This window comes from Oncorhynchus kisutch, linkage group LG4, assembly GCF_002021735.2.
Source record: "Oncorhynchus kisutch isolate 150728-3 linkage group LG4, Okis_V2, whole genome shotgun sequence".
Classification (NCBI taxonomy): Eukaryota; Metazoa; Chordata; class Actinopteri; order Salmoniformes; family Salmonidae; genus Oncorhynchus; species Oncorhynchus kisutch.
The window spans coordinates 6,376,051-6,391,447 of NC_034177.2; the positions used below are offsets into that span (position 1 = coordinate 6,376,051).

At 47.9% G+C, this 15,397-nt stretch overlaps 1 protein-coding gene across 2 annotated transcripts in view; it reads left to right on the forward strand.

Moving 5' to 3' along the window:
• armc9 (armadillo repeat containing 9) overlaps positions 1-15,397 on the forward strand; it is a 102,008-nt gene that overhangs the window by 4,189 nt on the left and 82,422 nt on the right. For both annotated transcript variants that reach the window (XM_031822345.1, XM_031822346.1), the window contains exons 3-6: positions 2,245-2,370; positions 2,560-2,730; positions 5,926-6,081; positions 6,310-6,402. In XM_031822345.1, the coding sequence (XP_031678205.1) occupies positions 2,245-2,370; positions 2,560-2,730; positions 5,926-6,081; positions 6,310-6,402 (546 nt within the window). The remainder of the gene's footprint in view (positions 1-2,244; positions 2,371-2,559; positions 2,731-5,925; positions 6,082-6,309; positions 6,403-15,397) is intronic.

Below are 15,397 nucleotides of genomic sequence, written 5' to 3' on the forward strand. Positions count from 1 at the left end.
GCCCAGCAGAGAATCAGAGATGAGGAGCGACATCGGATACACATCAATCAATATATAGCCTAATAAGCAACTCATTCAAAAACACTGAGAAATCCTGAAATTTCATCAATTATAAATTTCATGATCCTCCTCTGGACTAGATTTTTTTATATATATATACTAAACCCTCCCCTTGACTAAAATTGAAAAAGCACAACCATTTTCCTCCAGCTACCAATTCTGTAAATTTCGATTCTATATTGAAATGTTTCTTACAGAAAAATATGAAAAGCATATGCATAACCATGGTAGCAATTGAAAGGGAACAGTTAGGAGATTCAGTGAAAATTATTAGACCAAAGGTGAGGACAAAACAGTTCACCTGACCCAGGACTTAATCCATACATTACACTGTTGATTTTATATGCATTTTACAATTACTGTACTTTTTGCTGCGTTTGTTGATAACAAAATAGGAAAATACCCTGGACACATCCAGTAACATGATTTAGAATATTCCTGGAAAATATGGGGTAGGTGCAACATAAGAGAAAATAATTCCAAGAGTTCTAGTGAGAGGACTAACTGGTCTCTCCAAAGTGTGCACAGTTCCTAAGTAATTTCAATGCACTTTTATCACTCAAAGAAGAGTCTTCTAGCGATGCCGTTGAGGAACTAGAGCAAGCCCACTTGTAGCTGTTTTGTATGGAATACAACCCTGCATCCCCGCCATCACACAATTACTGTTGTTGTTTAGTCAATCCAAAAATGACCTTTTATAAATCACAATCTGGGTCAGGTGGGAATCATTTGACAGCTTGTGCAATTACCAACATGACTAGCTAAGTTATAAAATAGCGTTATGCTTTCACAATGCATTCCAGGGAAACAGTCATTTTGGTGCACATAGAAGAGAGTCCTGAGTGCATTCAGGTGTGTGCTGCGGCAAAAAAAAATCTTCACAATAGACAAACATAGGCTCATTCTGTTCAGAACAACCCAGGGTATGACGAAATGTCAATCAAATTCAATCATCAATCAAATGTATTTATGAAGCCCTTTTTACATCAGCCGATGTCACAAAGTGCTGCACAGAAACCCAGCCTAAATCCCCAAACAGCAAGCAATGCAGATGTAGACGCACGGTGGCCAAGGAAAAACTCCCTAGAAAGGCAGGAACCTAGGAAGAAACCTAGAAAAGAACCAGGCTATGAGGGGTGGCCAGTCCTCTTCTGGCTGTGCCAGTTGGAAATTATGACAGTACATGGCCAAGATGTTCAAACGTTCATAGATGACCAGCAGGGTCAAATAACAATAATTACAGTGGTTGTAGAGGGTGCAACAGGTCAGCACCTCAGGAGTAAATGTCAGTTGGCTTTTCATAGCCGATCATTCAGAGTTCGACAGCAGGTGCGGTAGAGAGAGAGTCAGAAACAGCCGGTCCGGGACAAGGTAGCACATCAGGTGAACAGGTCCGGGTTCCATAGCTGTCGTCTTGTAACTGTACATTTAACATAGAGATCCTAAACGTTGACTCTGTATATGACATGAGTTTTACGATTTTGGAAATGTGAAGTGCACATTTGGACTCACGGGGTCATACAAGCCAGCCAAATACATCAAAGCGGTATTTATTATAATCTTCAACATCTCATCTTTCGAAATACAAAGAGTCCTCTTAATTTACAGCATTTCCCCCCCAACTCACAAACCTGTTCAATAGTTGCCCAATCAGCAGGAGGGATGGGGGCAACTTCTCGTTGTGCAGTGCTCAAGTTCAGAACGCCTGTCAGTCAAAACAATGAAGCACATTGCCAGAGCTCTGATGTCATGTATAGCATGTTACTGTAAAGCAACTGTGTTGCAATTTAGGCGTTTTATCAGTGCCCAAATCTACCATTCACAACCCGTATATGGGTACGATTGTAAAGGGCTATGGCATCTTATTGGAAAGAGTATATTATGAAGGTTATGGGAAATCAAGGGTTTATTAACACATGTCATTGGTATGTGAAATCAAGGGTTTAAGACAGCTCATTGCGAACACAGATGTGTCAAGTCAAATGTGCTTAATGTTGCTAACCATGCAGCGATGCTGCACCAGTGTCATTCTATGTAGCCCGCCTGGGACCAGTCTAATTCTCATCGACTCCGTCTCAGTCACAACATGCAATTGTGTAGTATTTGGATAAAAGTAGGTTGTGTTTGTTGTTTTAATCTGAATTGAAAACTATAACTTCTCTCTTCTTTTTTTTTCTTGACCAGTATTTGAAGTATGGTGAATTTGAAGAGACAGTTCATCACTTTGAGAAAGAGTGTAAAAACAAGGGGAAAGTTGTTCCAAAACCCAGAGGCAACAGTCTTCGGGACTCGAAAACGCTGATTATCCAGGTAAATTGTGGATTTTTTTAAAGCTGCATTCTATGGTATTTGCCGTAAATGACAGACATTCGTCATAGATACCCCAAATAGTATACTAACCACAGACTCCGAAGTTCTAAAGGAGACAATCCAACATTCCGTGATGGAAGATGATAGGTTCTATTTGAATGGTACTAGCCCATCCCTGTATCCCTACAGAAGGACCTGTTGAGCTCATTTGATGACGGCGACTTCAAGGTGTTCTTCGAGCTGTGGACAGAGTTTGTCCCTTTGGAGGTCAGGGACTGTGATCCTCACGCCCAGAAACTGGAGTTTTACCTTCATGTCCACTTCACCATCTTCCCCTTGAAAATCCACTTGGGCAGACATGTACGTATAATATGCCTCTCCTAACTACCGCTTACTGGATCACTCTGTTGGATGTGCAATTTAAAAAAATATATATATATATGTTAGAAGCTACCCAAGCTCTAATTCTGTTTAAGTATGAGTTCCAGACCCAGGTTCAAATAGTGTTTTGTTTTCTGTCAAATACTTTGAGTGTGAAATTAAACCTGATTATAGAATGCAAAGATGAGCAGTTTTGCCCTTTAGGTTATCAACCTTGTTCGGTTACTGTACCACCAAGGACATTTTTGCTTTGCCCGTAGTAGCTCTGATGTACATCCTCATGTGCATTTTTACCACTAGGCTTATTGTCTTACGAGTCCTTCTTTAAGTACCCACTGTGGATAGGCCGAGTACCCCTGCTTGAAAACCACTGCACTAGGCAAGTTCAATCGAGCACACCTTGAAATAACTATTTGAACCCTGGTCTGGTGTATTCTGTATTCTGTCTCAACGTTGTACCTCTTCCATCAGACGTATAGGCTAAGTGTTGCTCTTTTTTTTAGCACAAGCTTTGTGTACTTTGTCATATCAGCTCCCTCATCTCTGTGGTGAGAAAAATAGCATGCAAAAAAAATGGATCAAATCCCCATCAGCCAACAGATGGCCTCGTTGCACCATGCAGCCTTTCCTTAGCAACAAGCCATTCACACTGGTTCGTTTGGTGAAGTTCTCTTCACAACTCCTTGGTTCCCAGGAAACCAAAATGGTGGTCCTATCCACCATTCACACTGGTTCGTTTGGTGAAGTTCTCTTCACAACTCCTTGGTTCCCAGGAAACCAAAATGGTGGTCCTATCCACCATTCACACTGGTTCGTTTGGTGAAGTTCTCTTCACAACTCCTTGGTTCCCAGGAAACCAAAATGGTGGTCCTATCCACCATTCACACTGGTTCGTTTGGTGAAGTTCTCTTCACAACTCCTTGGTTCCCAGGAAACCAAAATGGTGGTCCTATCCACCATTCACACTGGTTCGTTTGGTGAAGTTCTCTTCACAACTCCTTGGTTCCCAGGAAACCAAAATGGTGGTCCTATCCACCATTCACACTGGTTCGTTTGGTGAAGTTCTCTTCACAACTCCTTGGTTCCCAGGAAACCAAAATGGTGGTCCTATCCACCATTCACACTGGTTCGTTTGGTGAAGTTCTCTTCACAACTCCTTGGTTCCCAGGAAACCAAAATGGTGGTCCTATCCAGTGTAATTGTATAACCTATAACCAACCTATAGCATTTGTGAAAGTTGTGCACCATAGATAATCTAATCTTATTTTTGTATTATCCAATCAGAGTACATTTGATTTGGTCACATGTTTAAAAAAACGTAAGTTGTTAATACAATACAGTATATAAACATATCAATGAGCCTATACATTGCATTTGGAAAGTATTCAGACCCCTTCCTTTTTTCCACATTTTGTTACGTTACAGCCTTATTCTCAAATTGATATATCTCATCAATCTACACACAATAACATAATGATGAAGCGAAAACAGGTTTTTAGAAATTTATGCAAATGAATAAAACATATTTTGAAAATTATTTACATAAGTATTACATAAGTATTCAGACCCTTTGCTATGAGACTCGAAATTGAGCTCAGGTGCATCCTGTTTCCGTTGATCATTCTTGAGATGCTTCTACAACTTGATTGGAGTTCACTTATGGTAAATTCAATTGGTTGGACATGATTTGGAAAGGCACACACCTGTCTATATAAGCTCTCAAAGTTGACAGGGCCTGTCAGAGCAAAAACCAAGCCATTTTATTTTATTTATTTTACCTTTATTTAACCAGGCAAGTCAGTTAAGAACACATTCTTATTTTCAATGACGGCCTGGGAACAGTGGGTTAACTGCCTGTTCAGGGGCAGAACGACAGATTTGTACCTTGTCAGCTCGGGGATTTGAACTCGCAACCTTCCGGTTACTAGTCCAACGCTCTAACCACTAGGCTACGCTGCCGCCCCGATGAGGTTGAAGGAATTGTCCATAGAGCTCAGAGACAGGATTGTGTTGAGGCACATATCTGGAGAAGGGTACCAAAACATTTCTGCAGCATTGAAGGTCCCCAAGAACACAGTGACCTCCATCATTCTTAAATGGTAGAACTTTGAACCACCAAGACTCTTCCTAGAGCTGGCCGCCCGGCCAAACTGAGCAATCGGGGCAGAATGGCGTTGGTCAGGGAGGTGACTAAGAACCTGATGGTCACTATGACAGAGCTCCAGAGTTCCTCTGTGGAGATGAGAAAAACTTCCAGAAGGACAACCATCTCTGCAGAACTCCACCACTCAAGCCTCCATGGTAGAGTGACCAGACGGAAGCCACTCCTCAGTAAAAGGCACATGACAGCCCGCTTGGAGTTTGCCAAAAGGCACCTAAATGACTCTCAGACCATGAGAAACAATATTTGCTGGTCTGATGAAACCACGATTGAACTCTTTGACCTGAATGCCAAGCGTCACGTCTGGAGGAAACTTGGCACCATCCCACCGGTGAAGCATGGTGGTGGCAGCATCATGCTGTGGGGACGTTTTTCAGCGCCAAGGACTGGGAGACTAGGCAGAATCGAGGGAAAGATGAACGGAGAAATGTACAGAGAGCTCCTTGATGAAAACCTGCTCCGGAGTGCTCAGGACCTCAGACTGGGGCAAAGGTTCACCTTCCAGCAAGTCAACAACCCTAAGCACACAGCCGAGACAATGCCGGAGTGGCTTCGGGACAAGTCTCTGAATGTATGAAGGTGTCCCAAGCTTGTAGCATCATACCCAAGAAGACTCAAGGCTGTAATAACTGCCAAAGGTGCTTCAACAAAGTACTGAGTAAAGGGTCTGAATACTTATGTAAATGTGATATTTCATTTTTTATTTTTATTTTATTTAATTCATTTGCAAGATTTTTGAAAAAATGTTTTTTGCTTTCTCATTATGGGATATTGTGTGTAGATTTGTTGAGGCAAAGGGTCTGAATACTTTCCAAATGCACTGTATACAACAGTGATATGGGAGTACTCTCTTCCCATATCAATACATGCAGAGCCTGTATACAACAAGAGTACTACCGTCCCATGTCAATAGTCCAATACTCTTAGCAATATTGTCTCCAGTTGGAGCAGCCCACTACTTTTAATCACCAAATAAATTAAATTAATTTAGTATGAATGTGTTTCTCCCACAGGACCGAGCAGACTTTGAGGTGAGGATCACCCACTTCAAGCACTACCTGGAGACGCGAGGGGCAGCACTCAGTCAGACCACTGAGTTCCTACCCTACTACGCCCTCCCCTTCGTGCCCAACCCTGTGGTGCACCCCTCCTTCAGAGATCTCTTCCAGGTGACACCATTGTCCCTGAACGTACTCACATATACATGCGATATCAACATTAGCAGTATGTAACAACCAAAAAGCAATGAAGGGCGGGACACTGATTGGGCACATGAATGAATGAATAAATGAATGAATGAATGAATGAATAAATGAATGAATGAATGAATAAATGAATAAATGAATGTGCTGTACTTCATTAACTGCCCATGGTATGCTATGGTATGTTGTTATCAGGAGTCCTGGATTCCAGAGAGGAAGCGAGAGCTGGAGAAGTTCCTGACTGTGACACTGACAGTGTCCGACACTCCAAGGCTTCTGTCGTTATATGTATCCTTTTGACAAGAATCATTCAACGTGACCCATATTCAGTTAAGCTGAGGTCACACCAGGAAGGGCAATCTGAGCAGCATTAAAAATATATATTAAAAAAAACGTTCACAGCATAAAATCATATAGAAAAACCTATATACACTAGTGGGACGGCAGGTAGCCTAGTGGTTAGAGTGTAGAGGGGGTAGGTACACTAGTGGTTAGAGTGTAGGGGCGGCAGGTAGCCTAGTGGTTAGAGTGTAGGGGCGGCAGGTAGCCTAGTGGTTAGAGTGTAGAGGTGGCAGGGTAGCCTAGTGGTTAGAGTGTAGGGGCGGCAGGTAGCCTAGTGGTTAGAGTGTAGGGACGGCAGGTAGACTAGTGGTTAGAGTGTAGAGGTGGCAGGGTAGCCTAGTGGTTAGAGTGTAGAGGGGGTAGGTAGCCTAGTGGTTAGAGTGTAGAGGGGGTAGGTAGCCTAGTGGTTAGAGTGTAGAGGTGGCAGGTAGCCTAGTGGTTAGAGTGTAGAGGCGGCAGGTAGCCTAGTGGTTAGAGTGTAGAGGCGGCAGGTAGCCTAGTGGTTAGAGTGTAGAGGCGGCAGGTAGCCTAGTGGTTAGAGTGTAGAGGCGGCAGGTAGCCTAGTGGTTAGAGTGTAGGGACGGCAGGTAGCCTAGTGGTTAGAGTGTAGGGGCGGCAGGTAGCCTAGTGGTTAGAGTGTAGGGGCGGCAGGTAGCCTAGTGGTTAGAGTGTAGAGGCGGCAGGTAGCCTAGTGGTTAGAGTGTAGAGGTGGCAGGTAGCCTAGTGGTTAGAGTGTAGGGACGGCAGGTAGCCTAGTGGTTAGAGTGTAGGGGCGGCAGGTAGCCTAGTGGTTAGAGTGTAGGGGCGGCAGGTAGCCTAGTGGTTAGAGTGTAGGGGCGGCAGGTAGCCTAGTGGTTAGAGTGTAGGGGCGGCAGGTAGCCTAGTGGTTAGAGTGTAGGGGCGGCAGGTAGCCTAGTGGTTAGAGTGTAGAGGCGGCAGGTAGCCTAGTGGTTAGAGTGTAGGGGCGGCAGGTAGCCTAGTGGTTAGAGTGTAGGGACGGCAGGTAGCCTAGTGGTTAGAGTGTAGGGGCGGCAGGTAGCCTAGTGGTTAGAGTGTAGAGGCGGCAGGTAGCCTAGTGGTTAGAGTGTAGAGGCGGCAGGTAGCCTAGTGGTTAGAGTGTAGGGGCGGCAGGTAGCCTAGTGGTTAGAGTGTAGGGGCGGCAGGTAGCCTAGTGGTTAGAGTGTAGAGGCGGCAGGTAGCCTAGTGGTTAGAGTGTAGAGGTGGCAGGTAGCCTAGTGGTTAGAGTGTAGGGCGGCAGGTAGCCTAGTGGTTAGAGTGTAGAGGGGGTAGGTACACTAGTGGGGCGGCAGGTAGTCTAGTGGTTAGAGTGTAGAGGTGGCAGGTAGTCTAGTGGTTAGAGTGTAGAGGTGGCAGGTAGCCTAGTGGTTAGAGTGTAGAGGTGGCAGGTAGCCTAGTGGTTAGAGTGTAGAGGTGGCAGGTAGCCTAGTGGTTAGAGTGTAGGGCGGCAGGTAGCCTAGTGGTTAGAGTGTAGAGGGGGTAGGTACACTAGTGGGACGGCAGGTAGTCTAGTGGTTAGAGTGTAGAGGTGGCAGGTAGTCTAGTGGTTAGAGTGTAGAGGTGGCAGGTAGCCTAGTGGTTAGAGTGTAGAGGTGGCAGGTAGCCTAGTGGTTAGAGTGTAGAGGTGGCAGGTAGCCTAGTGGTTAGAGTGTAGGGCGGCAGGTAGCCTAGTGGTTAGAGTGTAGAGGGGGTAGGTACACTAGTGGGACGGCAGGTAGCCTAGTGGTTAGAGTGTAGAGGTGGCAGGTAGCCTAGTGGTTAGAGTGTAGAGGGGGTAGGTAGCCTAGTGGTTAGAGTGTAGAGGGGGTAGGTAGCCTAGTGGTTAGAGTGTAGAGGTGGCAGGTAGCCTAGTGGTTAGAGTGTAGAGGCGGCAGGTAGCCTAGTGGTTAGAGTGTAGAGGCGGCAGGTAGCCTAGTGGTTAGAGTGTAGAGGCGGCAGGTAGCCTAGTGGTTAGAGTGTAGAGGCGGCAGGTAGCCTAGTGGTTAGAGTGTAGGGACGGCAGGTAGCCTAGTGGTTAGAGTGTAGGGGCGGCAGGTAGCCTAGTGGTTAGAGTGTAGGGGCGGCAGGTAGCCTAGTGGTTAGAGTGTAGAGGCGGCAGGTAGCCTAGTGGTTAGAGTGTAGAGGTGGCAGGTAGCCTAGTGGTTAGAGTGTAGGGACGGCAGGTAGCCTAGTGGTTAGAGTGTAGGGGCGGCAGGTAGCCTAGTGGTTAGAGTGTAGGGGCGGCAGGTAGCCTAGTGGTTAGAGTGTAGGGGCGGCAGGTAGCCTAGTGGTTAGAGTGTAGGGGCGGCAGGTAGCCTAGTGGTTAGAGTGTAGGGGCGGCAGGTAGCCTAGTGGTTAGAGTGTAGAGGCGGCAGGTAGCCTAGTGGTTAGAGTGTAGGGGCGGCAGGTAGCCTAGTGGTTAGAGTGTAGGGACGGCAGGTAGCCTAGTGGTTAGAGTGTAGGGGCGGCAGGTAGCCTAGTGGTTAGAGTGTAGAGGTGGCAGGGTAGCCTAGTGGTTAGAGTGTAGGGACGGCAGGTAGCCTAGTGGTTAGAGTGTAGGGGCGGCAGGTAGACTAGTGGTTAGAGTGTAGGGGCGGCAGGTAGCCTAGTGGTTAGAGTGTAGAGGCGGCAGGTAGCCTAGTGGTTAGAGTGTAGGGACGGCAGGTAGCCTAGTGGTTAGAGTGTAGAGGCGGCAGGTAGCCTAGTGGTTAGAGTGTAGAGGCGGCAGGTAGCCTAGTGGTTAGAGTGTAGAGGCGGCAGGTAGCCTAGTGGTTAGAGTGTAGGGGCGGCAGGTAGCCTAGTGGTTAGAGTGTAGGGGCGGCAGGTAGCCTAGTGGTTAGAGTGTAGAGGCGGCAGGTAGCCTAGTGGTTAGAGTGTAGAGGTGGCAGGTAGCCTAGTGGTTAGAGTGTAGGGCGGCAGGTAGCCTAGTGGTTAGAGTGTAGAGGGGGTAGGTACACTAGTGGGGCGGCAGGTAGTCTAGTGGTTAGAGTGTAGAGGTGGCAGGTAGTCTAGTGGTTAGAGTGTAGAGGTGGCAGGTAGCCTAGTGGTTAGAGTGTAGAGGTGGCAGGTAGCCTAGTGGTTAGAGTGTAGAGGTGGCAGGTAGCCTAGTGGTTAGAGTGTAGGGCGGCAGGTAGCCTAGTGGTTAGAGTGTAGAGGGGGTAGGTACACTAGTGGGACGGCAGGTAGTCTAGTGGTTAGAGTGTAGAGGTGGCAGGTAGTCTAGTGGTTAGAGTGTAGAGGTGGCAGGTAGCCTAGTGGTTAGAGTGTAGAGGTGGCAGGTAGCCTAGTGGTTAGAGTGTAGAGGTGGCAGGTAGCCTAGTGGTTAGAGTGTAGGGCGGCAGGTAGCCTAGTGGTTAGAGTGTAGAGGGGGTAGGTACACTAGTGGGACGGCAGGTAGCCTAGTGGTTAGAGTGTAGGGGCGGCAGGTAGCCTAGTGGTTAGAGTGTAGAGGTGGCAGGTAGCCTAGTGGTTAGAGTGTAGAGGTGGCAGGTAGCCTAGTGGTTAGAGTGTAGAGGTGGCAGGTAGCCTAGTGGTTAGAGTGTAGAGGTGGCAGGTAGCCTAGTGGTTAGAGTGTAGAGGTGGCAGGTAGCCTAGTGGTTAGAGTGTAGGGCGGCAGGTAGCCTAGTGGTTAGAGTGTAGAGGGGGTAGGTACACTAGTGGGACGGCAGGTAGCCTAGTGGTTAGAGTGTAGGGGCGGCAGGTAGCCTAGTGGTTAGAGTCTAGGGGCGGCAGGTAGCCTAGTGGTTAGAGTGTAGAGGCGGCAGGTAGCCTAGTGGTTAGAGTGTAGGGGTGGCAGGGTAGCCTAGTGGTTAGAGTGTAGGGGCGGCAGGTAGCCTAGTGGTTAGAGTGTAGGGCGGCAGGTAGCCTAGTGGTTAGAGTGTAGAGGGGGTAGGTACACTAGTGGGACGGCAGGTAGCCTAGTGGTTAGAGTGTAGGGGCGGCAGGTAGCCTAGTGGTTAGAGTGTAGGGGCGGCAGGTAGCCTAGTGGTTAGAGTGTAGAGGCGGCAGGTAGCCTAGTGGTTAGAGTGTAGGGGCGGCAGGTAGCCTAGTGGTTAGAGTGTAGGGGCGGCAGGTAGCCTAGTGGTTAGAGTGTAGGGGTGGCAGGTAGCCTAGTGGTTAGAGTGTAGGGACGGCAGGTAGCCTAGTGGTTAGAGTGTAGGGACGGCAGGTAGCCTAGTGGTTAGAGTGTAGGGGCGGCAGGTAGCCTAGTGGTTAGAGTGTAGGGGCGGCAGGTAGCCTAGTGGTTAGAGTGTAGGGACGGCAGGGTAGCCTAGTGGTTAGAGTGTAGAGGTGGCAGGGTAGCCTAGTGGTTAGAGTGTAGAGGTGGCAGGGTAGCCTAGTGGTTAGAGTGTAGAGGTGGCAGGGTAGCCTAGTGGTTAGAGTGTAGAGGTGGCAGGGTAGCCTAGTGGTTAGAGTGTAGAGGCGGCAGGTAGCCTAGTGGTTAGAGTGTAGAGGCGGCAGGTAGCCTAGTGGTTAGAGTGTAGGGGCGGCAGGGTAGCCTAGTGGTTAGAGTGTAGGGACGGCAGGTAGCCTAGTGGTTAGAGTGTAGGGACGGCAGGTAGCCTAGTGGTTAGAATGTAGAGGTGGCAGGGTAGCCTAGTGGTTAGAGTGTAGAGGCGGCAGGTAGCCTAGTGGTTAGAGTGTAGAGGCGGCAGGTAGCCTAGTGGTTAGAGTGTAGGGACGGCAGGTAGCCTAGTGGTTAGAGTGTAGGGACGGCAGGTAGCCTAGTGGTTAGAGTGTAGGGACGGCAGGTAGCCTAGTGGTTAGAGTGTAGGGGCGGCAGGTAGCCTAGTGGTTAGAGTGTAGGGGCGGCAGGTAGCCTAGTGGTTAGAGTGTAGGGACGGCAGGTAGCCTAGTGGTTAGAGTGTAGGGACGGCAGGTAGCCTAGTGGTTAGAGTGTAGGGGCGGCAGGTAGCCTAGTGGTTAGAGTGTAGGGGCGGCAGGTAGCCTAGTGGTTAGAGTGTAGGGGCGGCAGGTAGCCTAGTGGTTAGAGTGTAGGGGCGGCAGGTAGCCTAGTGGTTAGAGTGTAGGGGCGGCAGGTAGCCTAGTGGTTAGAGTGTAGGGGCGGCAGGTAGCCTAGTGGTTAGAGTGTAGGGGCGGCAGGTAGCCTAGTGGTTAGAGTGTAGGGGCGGCAGGTAGCCTAGTGGTTAGAGTGTAGGGGCGGCAGGTAGCCTAGTGGTTAGAGTGTAGGGGCGGCAGGTAGCCTAGTGGTTAGAGGGTAGGGGCGGCAGGTAGCCTAGTGGTTAGAGTGTAGGGGCGGCAGGTAGCCTAGTGGTTAGAGGGTAGGGGCGGCAGGTAGCCTAGTGGTTAGAGTGTAGGGGCGGCAGGTAGCCTAGTGGTTAGAGTGTACGGGCGGCAGGTAGCCTAGTGGTTAGAGTGTAGGGGCGGCAGGTAGCCTAGTGGTTAGAGTGTAGGGACGGCAGGTAGCCTAGTGGTTAGAGTGTAGGGACGGCAGGTAGCCTAGTGGTTAGAGTGTAGGGGCGGCAGGTAGCCTAGTGGTTAGAGTGTAGGGACGGCAGGTAGCCTAGTGGTTAGAGTGTAGGGACGGCAGGTAGCCTAGTGGTTAGAGTGTAGGGGCGGCAGGTAGCCTAGTGGTTAGAGTGTAGGGGCGGCAGGTAGCCTAGTGGTTAGAGTGTAGGGACGGCAGGTAGCCTAGTGGTTAGAGTGTAGGGACGGCAGGTAGCCTAGTGGTTAGAGTGTAGGGGCGGCAGGTAGCCTAGTGGTTAGAGTGTAGGGGCGGCAGGTAGCCTAGTGGTTAGAGTGTAGGGACGGCAGGTAGCCTAGTGGTTAGAGTGTAGGGACGGCAGGTAGCCTAGTGGTTAGAGTGTAGGGACGGCAGGTAGCCTAGTGGTTAGAGTGTAGGGACGGCAGGTAGCCTAGTGGTTAGAGTGTAGGGACGGCAGGTAGCCTAGTGGTTAGAGTGTAGGGACGGCAGGTAGCCTAGTGGTTAGAGCTTTGGGCCAGTAGGTGGATCGAATCCCCTGAGCTGACGAGGTAAAAATCTGTCGTTCTGCCCCTGAACAAGGCAGTTAACCCACTGTGCCCCGGTAGGCCGTTATTGTAAATAAGAATTTGTTCTTAACTGACTTGCCTAATTAAATAAAGGTTAAATAAAATTAAATAAATAAAATAGTGGCACCTTACGGGTGGGAAATCATTGGAAATGAATCATTTGATTGAATGCAATTCCCCTCTCCAACAAATATGTGTTTATCTGTTCAGATTTTTGGTCTCAGAATTGGCTTCCAAAATTCTCAACTCCAGACGATAAAAAAAAAAAACTCCCCAAAAAGTCAGCGATATGCCCGGTCGCTGATGCGCGTGTCGGTGACTCGGCGTGTTTTGATGAGCCTACCATGAACCCAGTAGCCTACCATGAACCCAGTAGCCTACCATGAACCCAGTAGCCTACCATGAACCCATGTTATCCATATCTGTGAAAAACAGTAGCCTACCATAGAAGTAGAGTCAGACCTAATATTGGGATCATTATTGCGATGCTAATCAAAATGTGTTCATCTGTTCAGCTTTTTTTTTTGGTGTCTGGATAAATAGCGGCAATATGTTCAATTCTGGCGCATAAAACAAAAAATCCAGTGGAATCAAGGCGCAATGCTCTCTTTAAAATGCAAGGTTGTGATTCCATGAAGCTGTGTTATCCACATTAGAAACAGTAGGCGCAATGCTCTCTCTTTAAAATGCAAGGTTGTGATTCCATGAAGCTGTGTTATCCACATTAGAAACAGTAGGCGCAATGCTCTCTCTTTAAAATGCAAGGGTTTGATACCATGAGGCTGTGTTATCTACATTAGAAACAGTAGGCCTATAGGCTAGGGCTGGCATCTCCAAACTGGGAATGGGAATGTGAATTCATGTTTTCGTAATGTCCTCAAACTTTTCTTTCTTTTATATATATATCTATTTTTTTATATACACCTTTTTCGTGGTACCCAAATGTTAGTAGCTACTATCTTGTCTCATCGCTACAACTCCCGTACGAGTTCAGGAGAGACGAAGGTTGAAAGTCATGCGTCCTCCGATACACAACCCAACCAAGCCGCACTGCTTCTTAACACAGCGCGCATCCAACCCGGAAGCCAGCCACACCAATGTTTCGGAGGAAACACCGTGCACCTGGCAACCTTGGTTAGCGTGCACTGCGCCCGGCCCGCCACAGGAGTCGCTGGTGTGCGATGAGACAAGGATATTATCCCTACCGGCCAAACCCTCCCTAACACGGACGACGCTAGGCCAATTGTGCGTCGCCCCACAGACCAGGACCAACCAGGACCAACCCTCCCGGCCGCGACCTCCCGGTCGCGGCCGGTTACGACAGAGCCTGCAACAAATTGACCTAGCAAAAAAGCCCTCCCTAACCCGGACGACGCTAGGCCAATTGTGCGTCGCCCCACGGACCTCCCGGTCGCGGCCGGTTACGACAGAGCCTGCAACAAATTGGCCTAGCAAAAAAGCCCTCCCTAACCCGGACGACGCTAGGCCAATTGTGCGTCGCCCCACGGACCTCCCGGTCGCGGCCGGTTACGACAGAGCCTGCAACAAATTGGCCTAGCAAATAACAACTAATGCAACAAAATAAATTTTTATCAACTATTACTTTTTTTTGGTTCCCCTACCGGACAAGGATTGTCCCGACATTCAAGACCCTGCATACCACTGCTGGCTTGCTTCTGAAGCTAAGCAGGGTTGGTCCTGTTCAGTTCCTGGATGGGAGACCAGATGCTGCTGGAAGTGGTGTTGGAGGGCCAGTAGGTGGCACTATTTCCTCTGGTCTAAAAACATATCCCAATTCCCCAGGGCAGTGATTGGGGACATTGCCCTGTGTAGGGTGCGGTCTTTCGGATGGGACGTTAAACGGGTGTCCTGACTCTCTGAGGTCATTAAAGATCCCATGTCACTTATCGTAAGAGTAGGGGTGTTAACCTCAGTGTCCTGGCTAAATTCCCAATCTGGCCCTCAAACCATCATGGTCACCTAATAATCCCCAGTTTACAATTGGCTCATTCATCCCCCTCCTCTACCCTGTAACTATTCCCCAGGTCGTTGCTGCAAATGAGAACGTGTCCTCAGTCAACTTACCTGGTAAAATAAAGGATAAATAAATAAAAGAATCCCAGAAATATGTTGAGCATGTTTGCAATCCACATTGTTCTAAGTAGGCTAATTGCATGGCTTCAGTATAATAATATATAAAAAATGAACATAGGCTTAACACTGATATAGGCCTAGTGTAAAATTATGTATGTCTGAGCTAAGCCAAACATGGTCAATAAGCATTCAACAATAAGCATGGTTGTCAATTCACTATTGATTAGACCTAAATCAAATTAAAATAAAACGAAACAACAACTTGTTTTAAATAGGCTGTCTAAATACAGTTACAGGCACCATAATTGCTCCGCGTGGCCGTGGGCATATAACATTAGACCTAAGACAACGTAGCGTATGGAGAATTTTCACAGCTTTCACAAGAGCTGGAAAAAATATCCAATATAAAGAGAAAGTGGGATTGTGAAAGGTAAACAAACAAACAGGCAAATGTACAGTACATTTGGGAAGTATTCAGACCCCTGGACTTTTTTCACATTTTGTTACTTTACAGCCGTATTCTAAAATGTATTAAATCTACATACAATACTCCATAATGACATCACAATACCCCATGATGACATCACAATACCCCATGATGACATCACAATACCCCATGATGACATCACAATACCCCATGATGACAAAGCAAAAACAGTTTTTTAGAAATTGTTGCAAATGTGTTAAATACAGTACTTTGTTGAAGCACCTTTGGCAGCGATTACAGATTATAGTCTTCTTGGGTAGGACGCTACAAGTTTGGCACACCTGTATTTGGGGAGTTTCTCCCATTCTTCTCTGCAGATCCTCTCATGATCTGTCAGGTTGGATGGGGAGC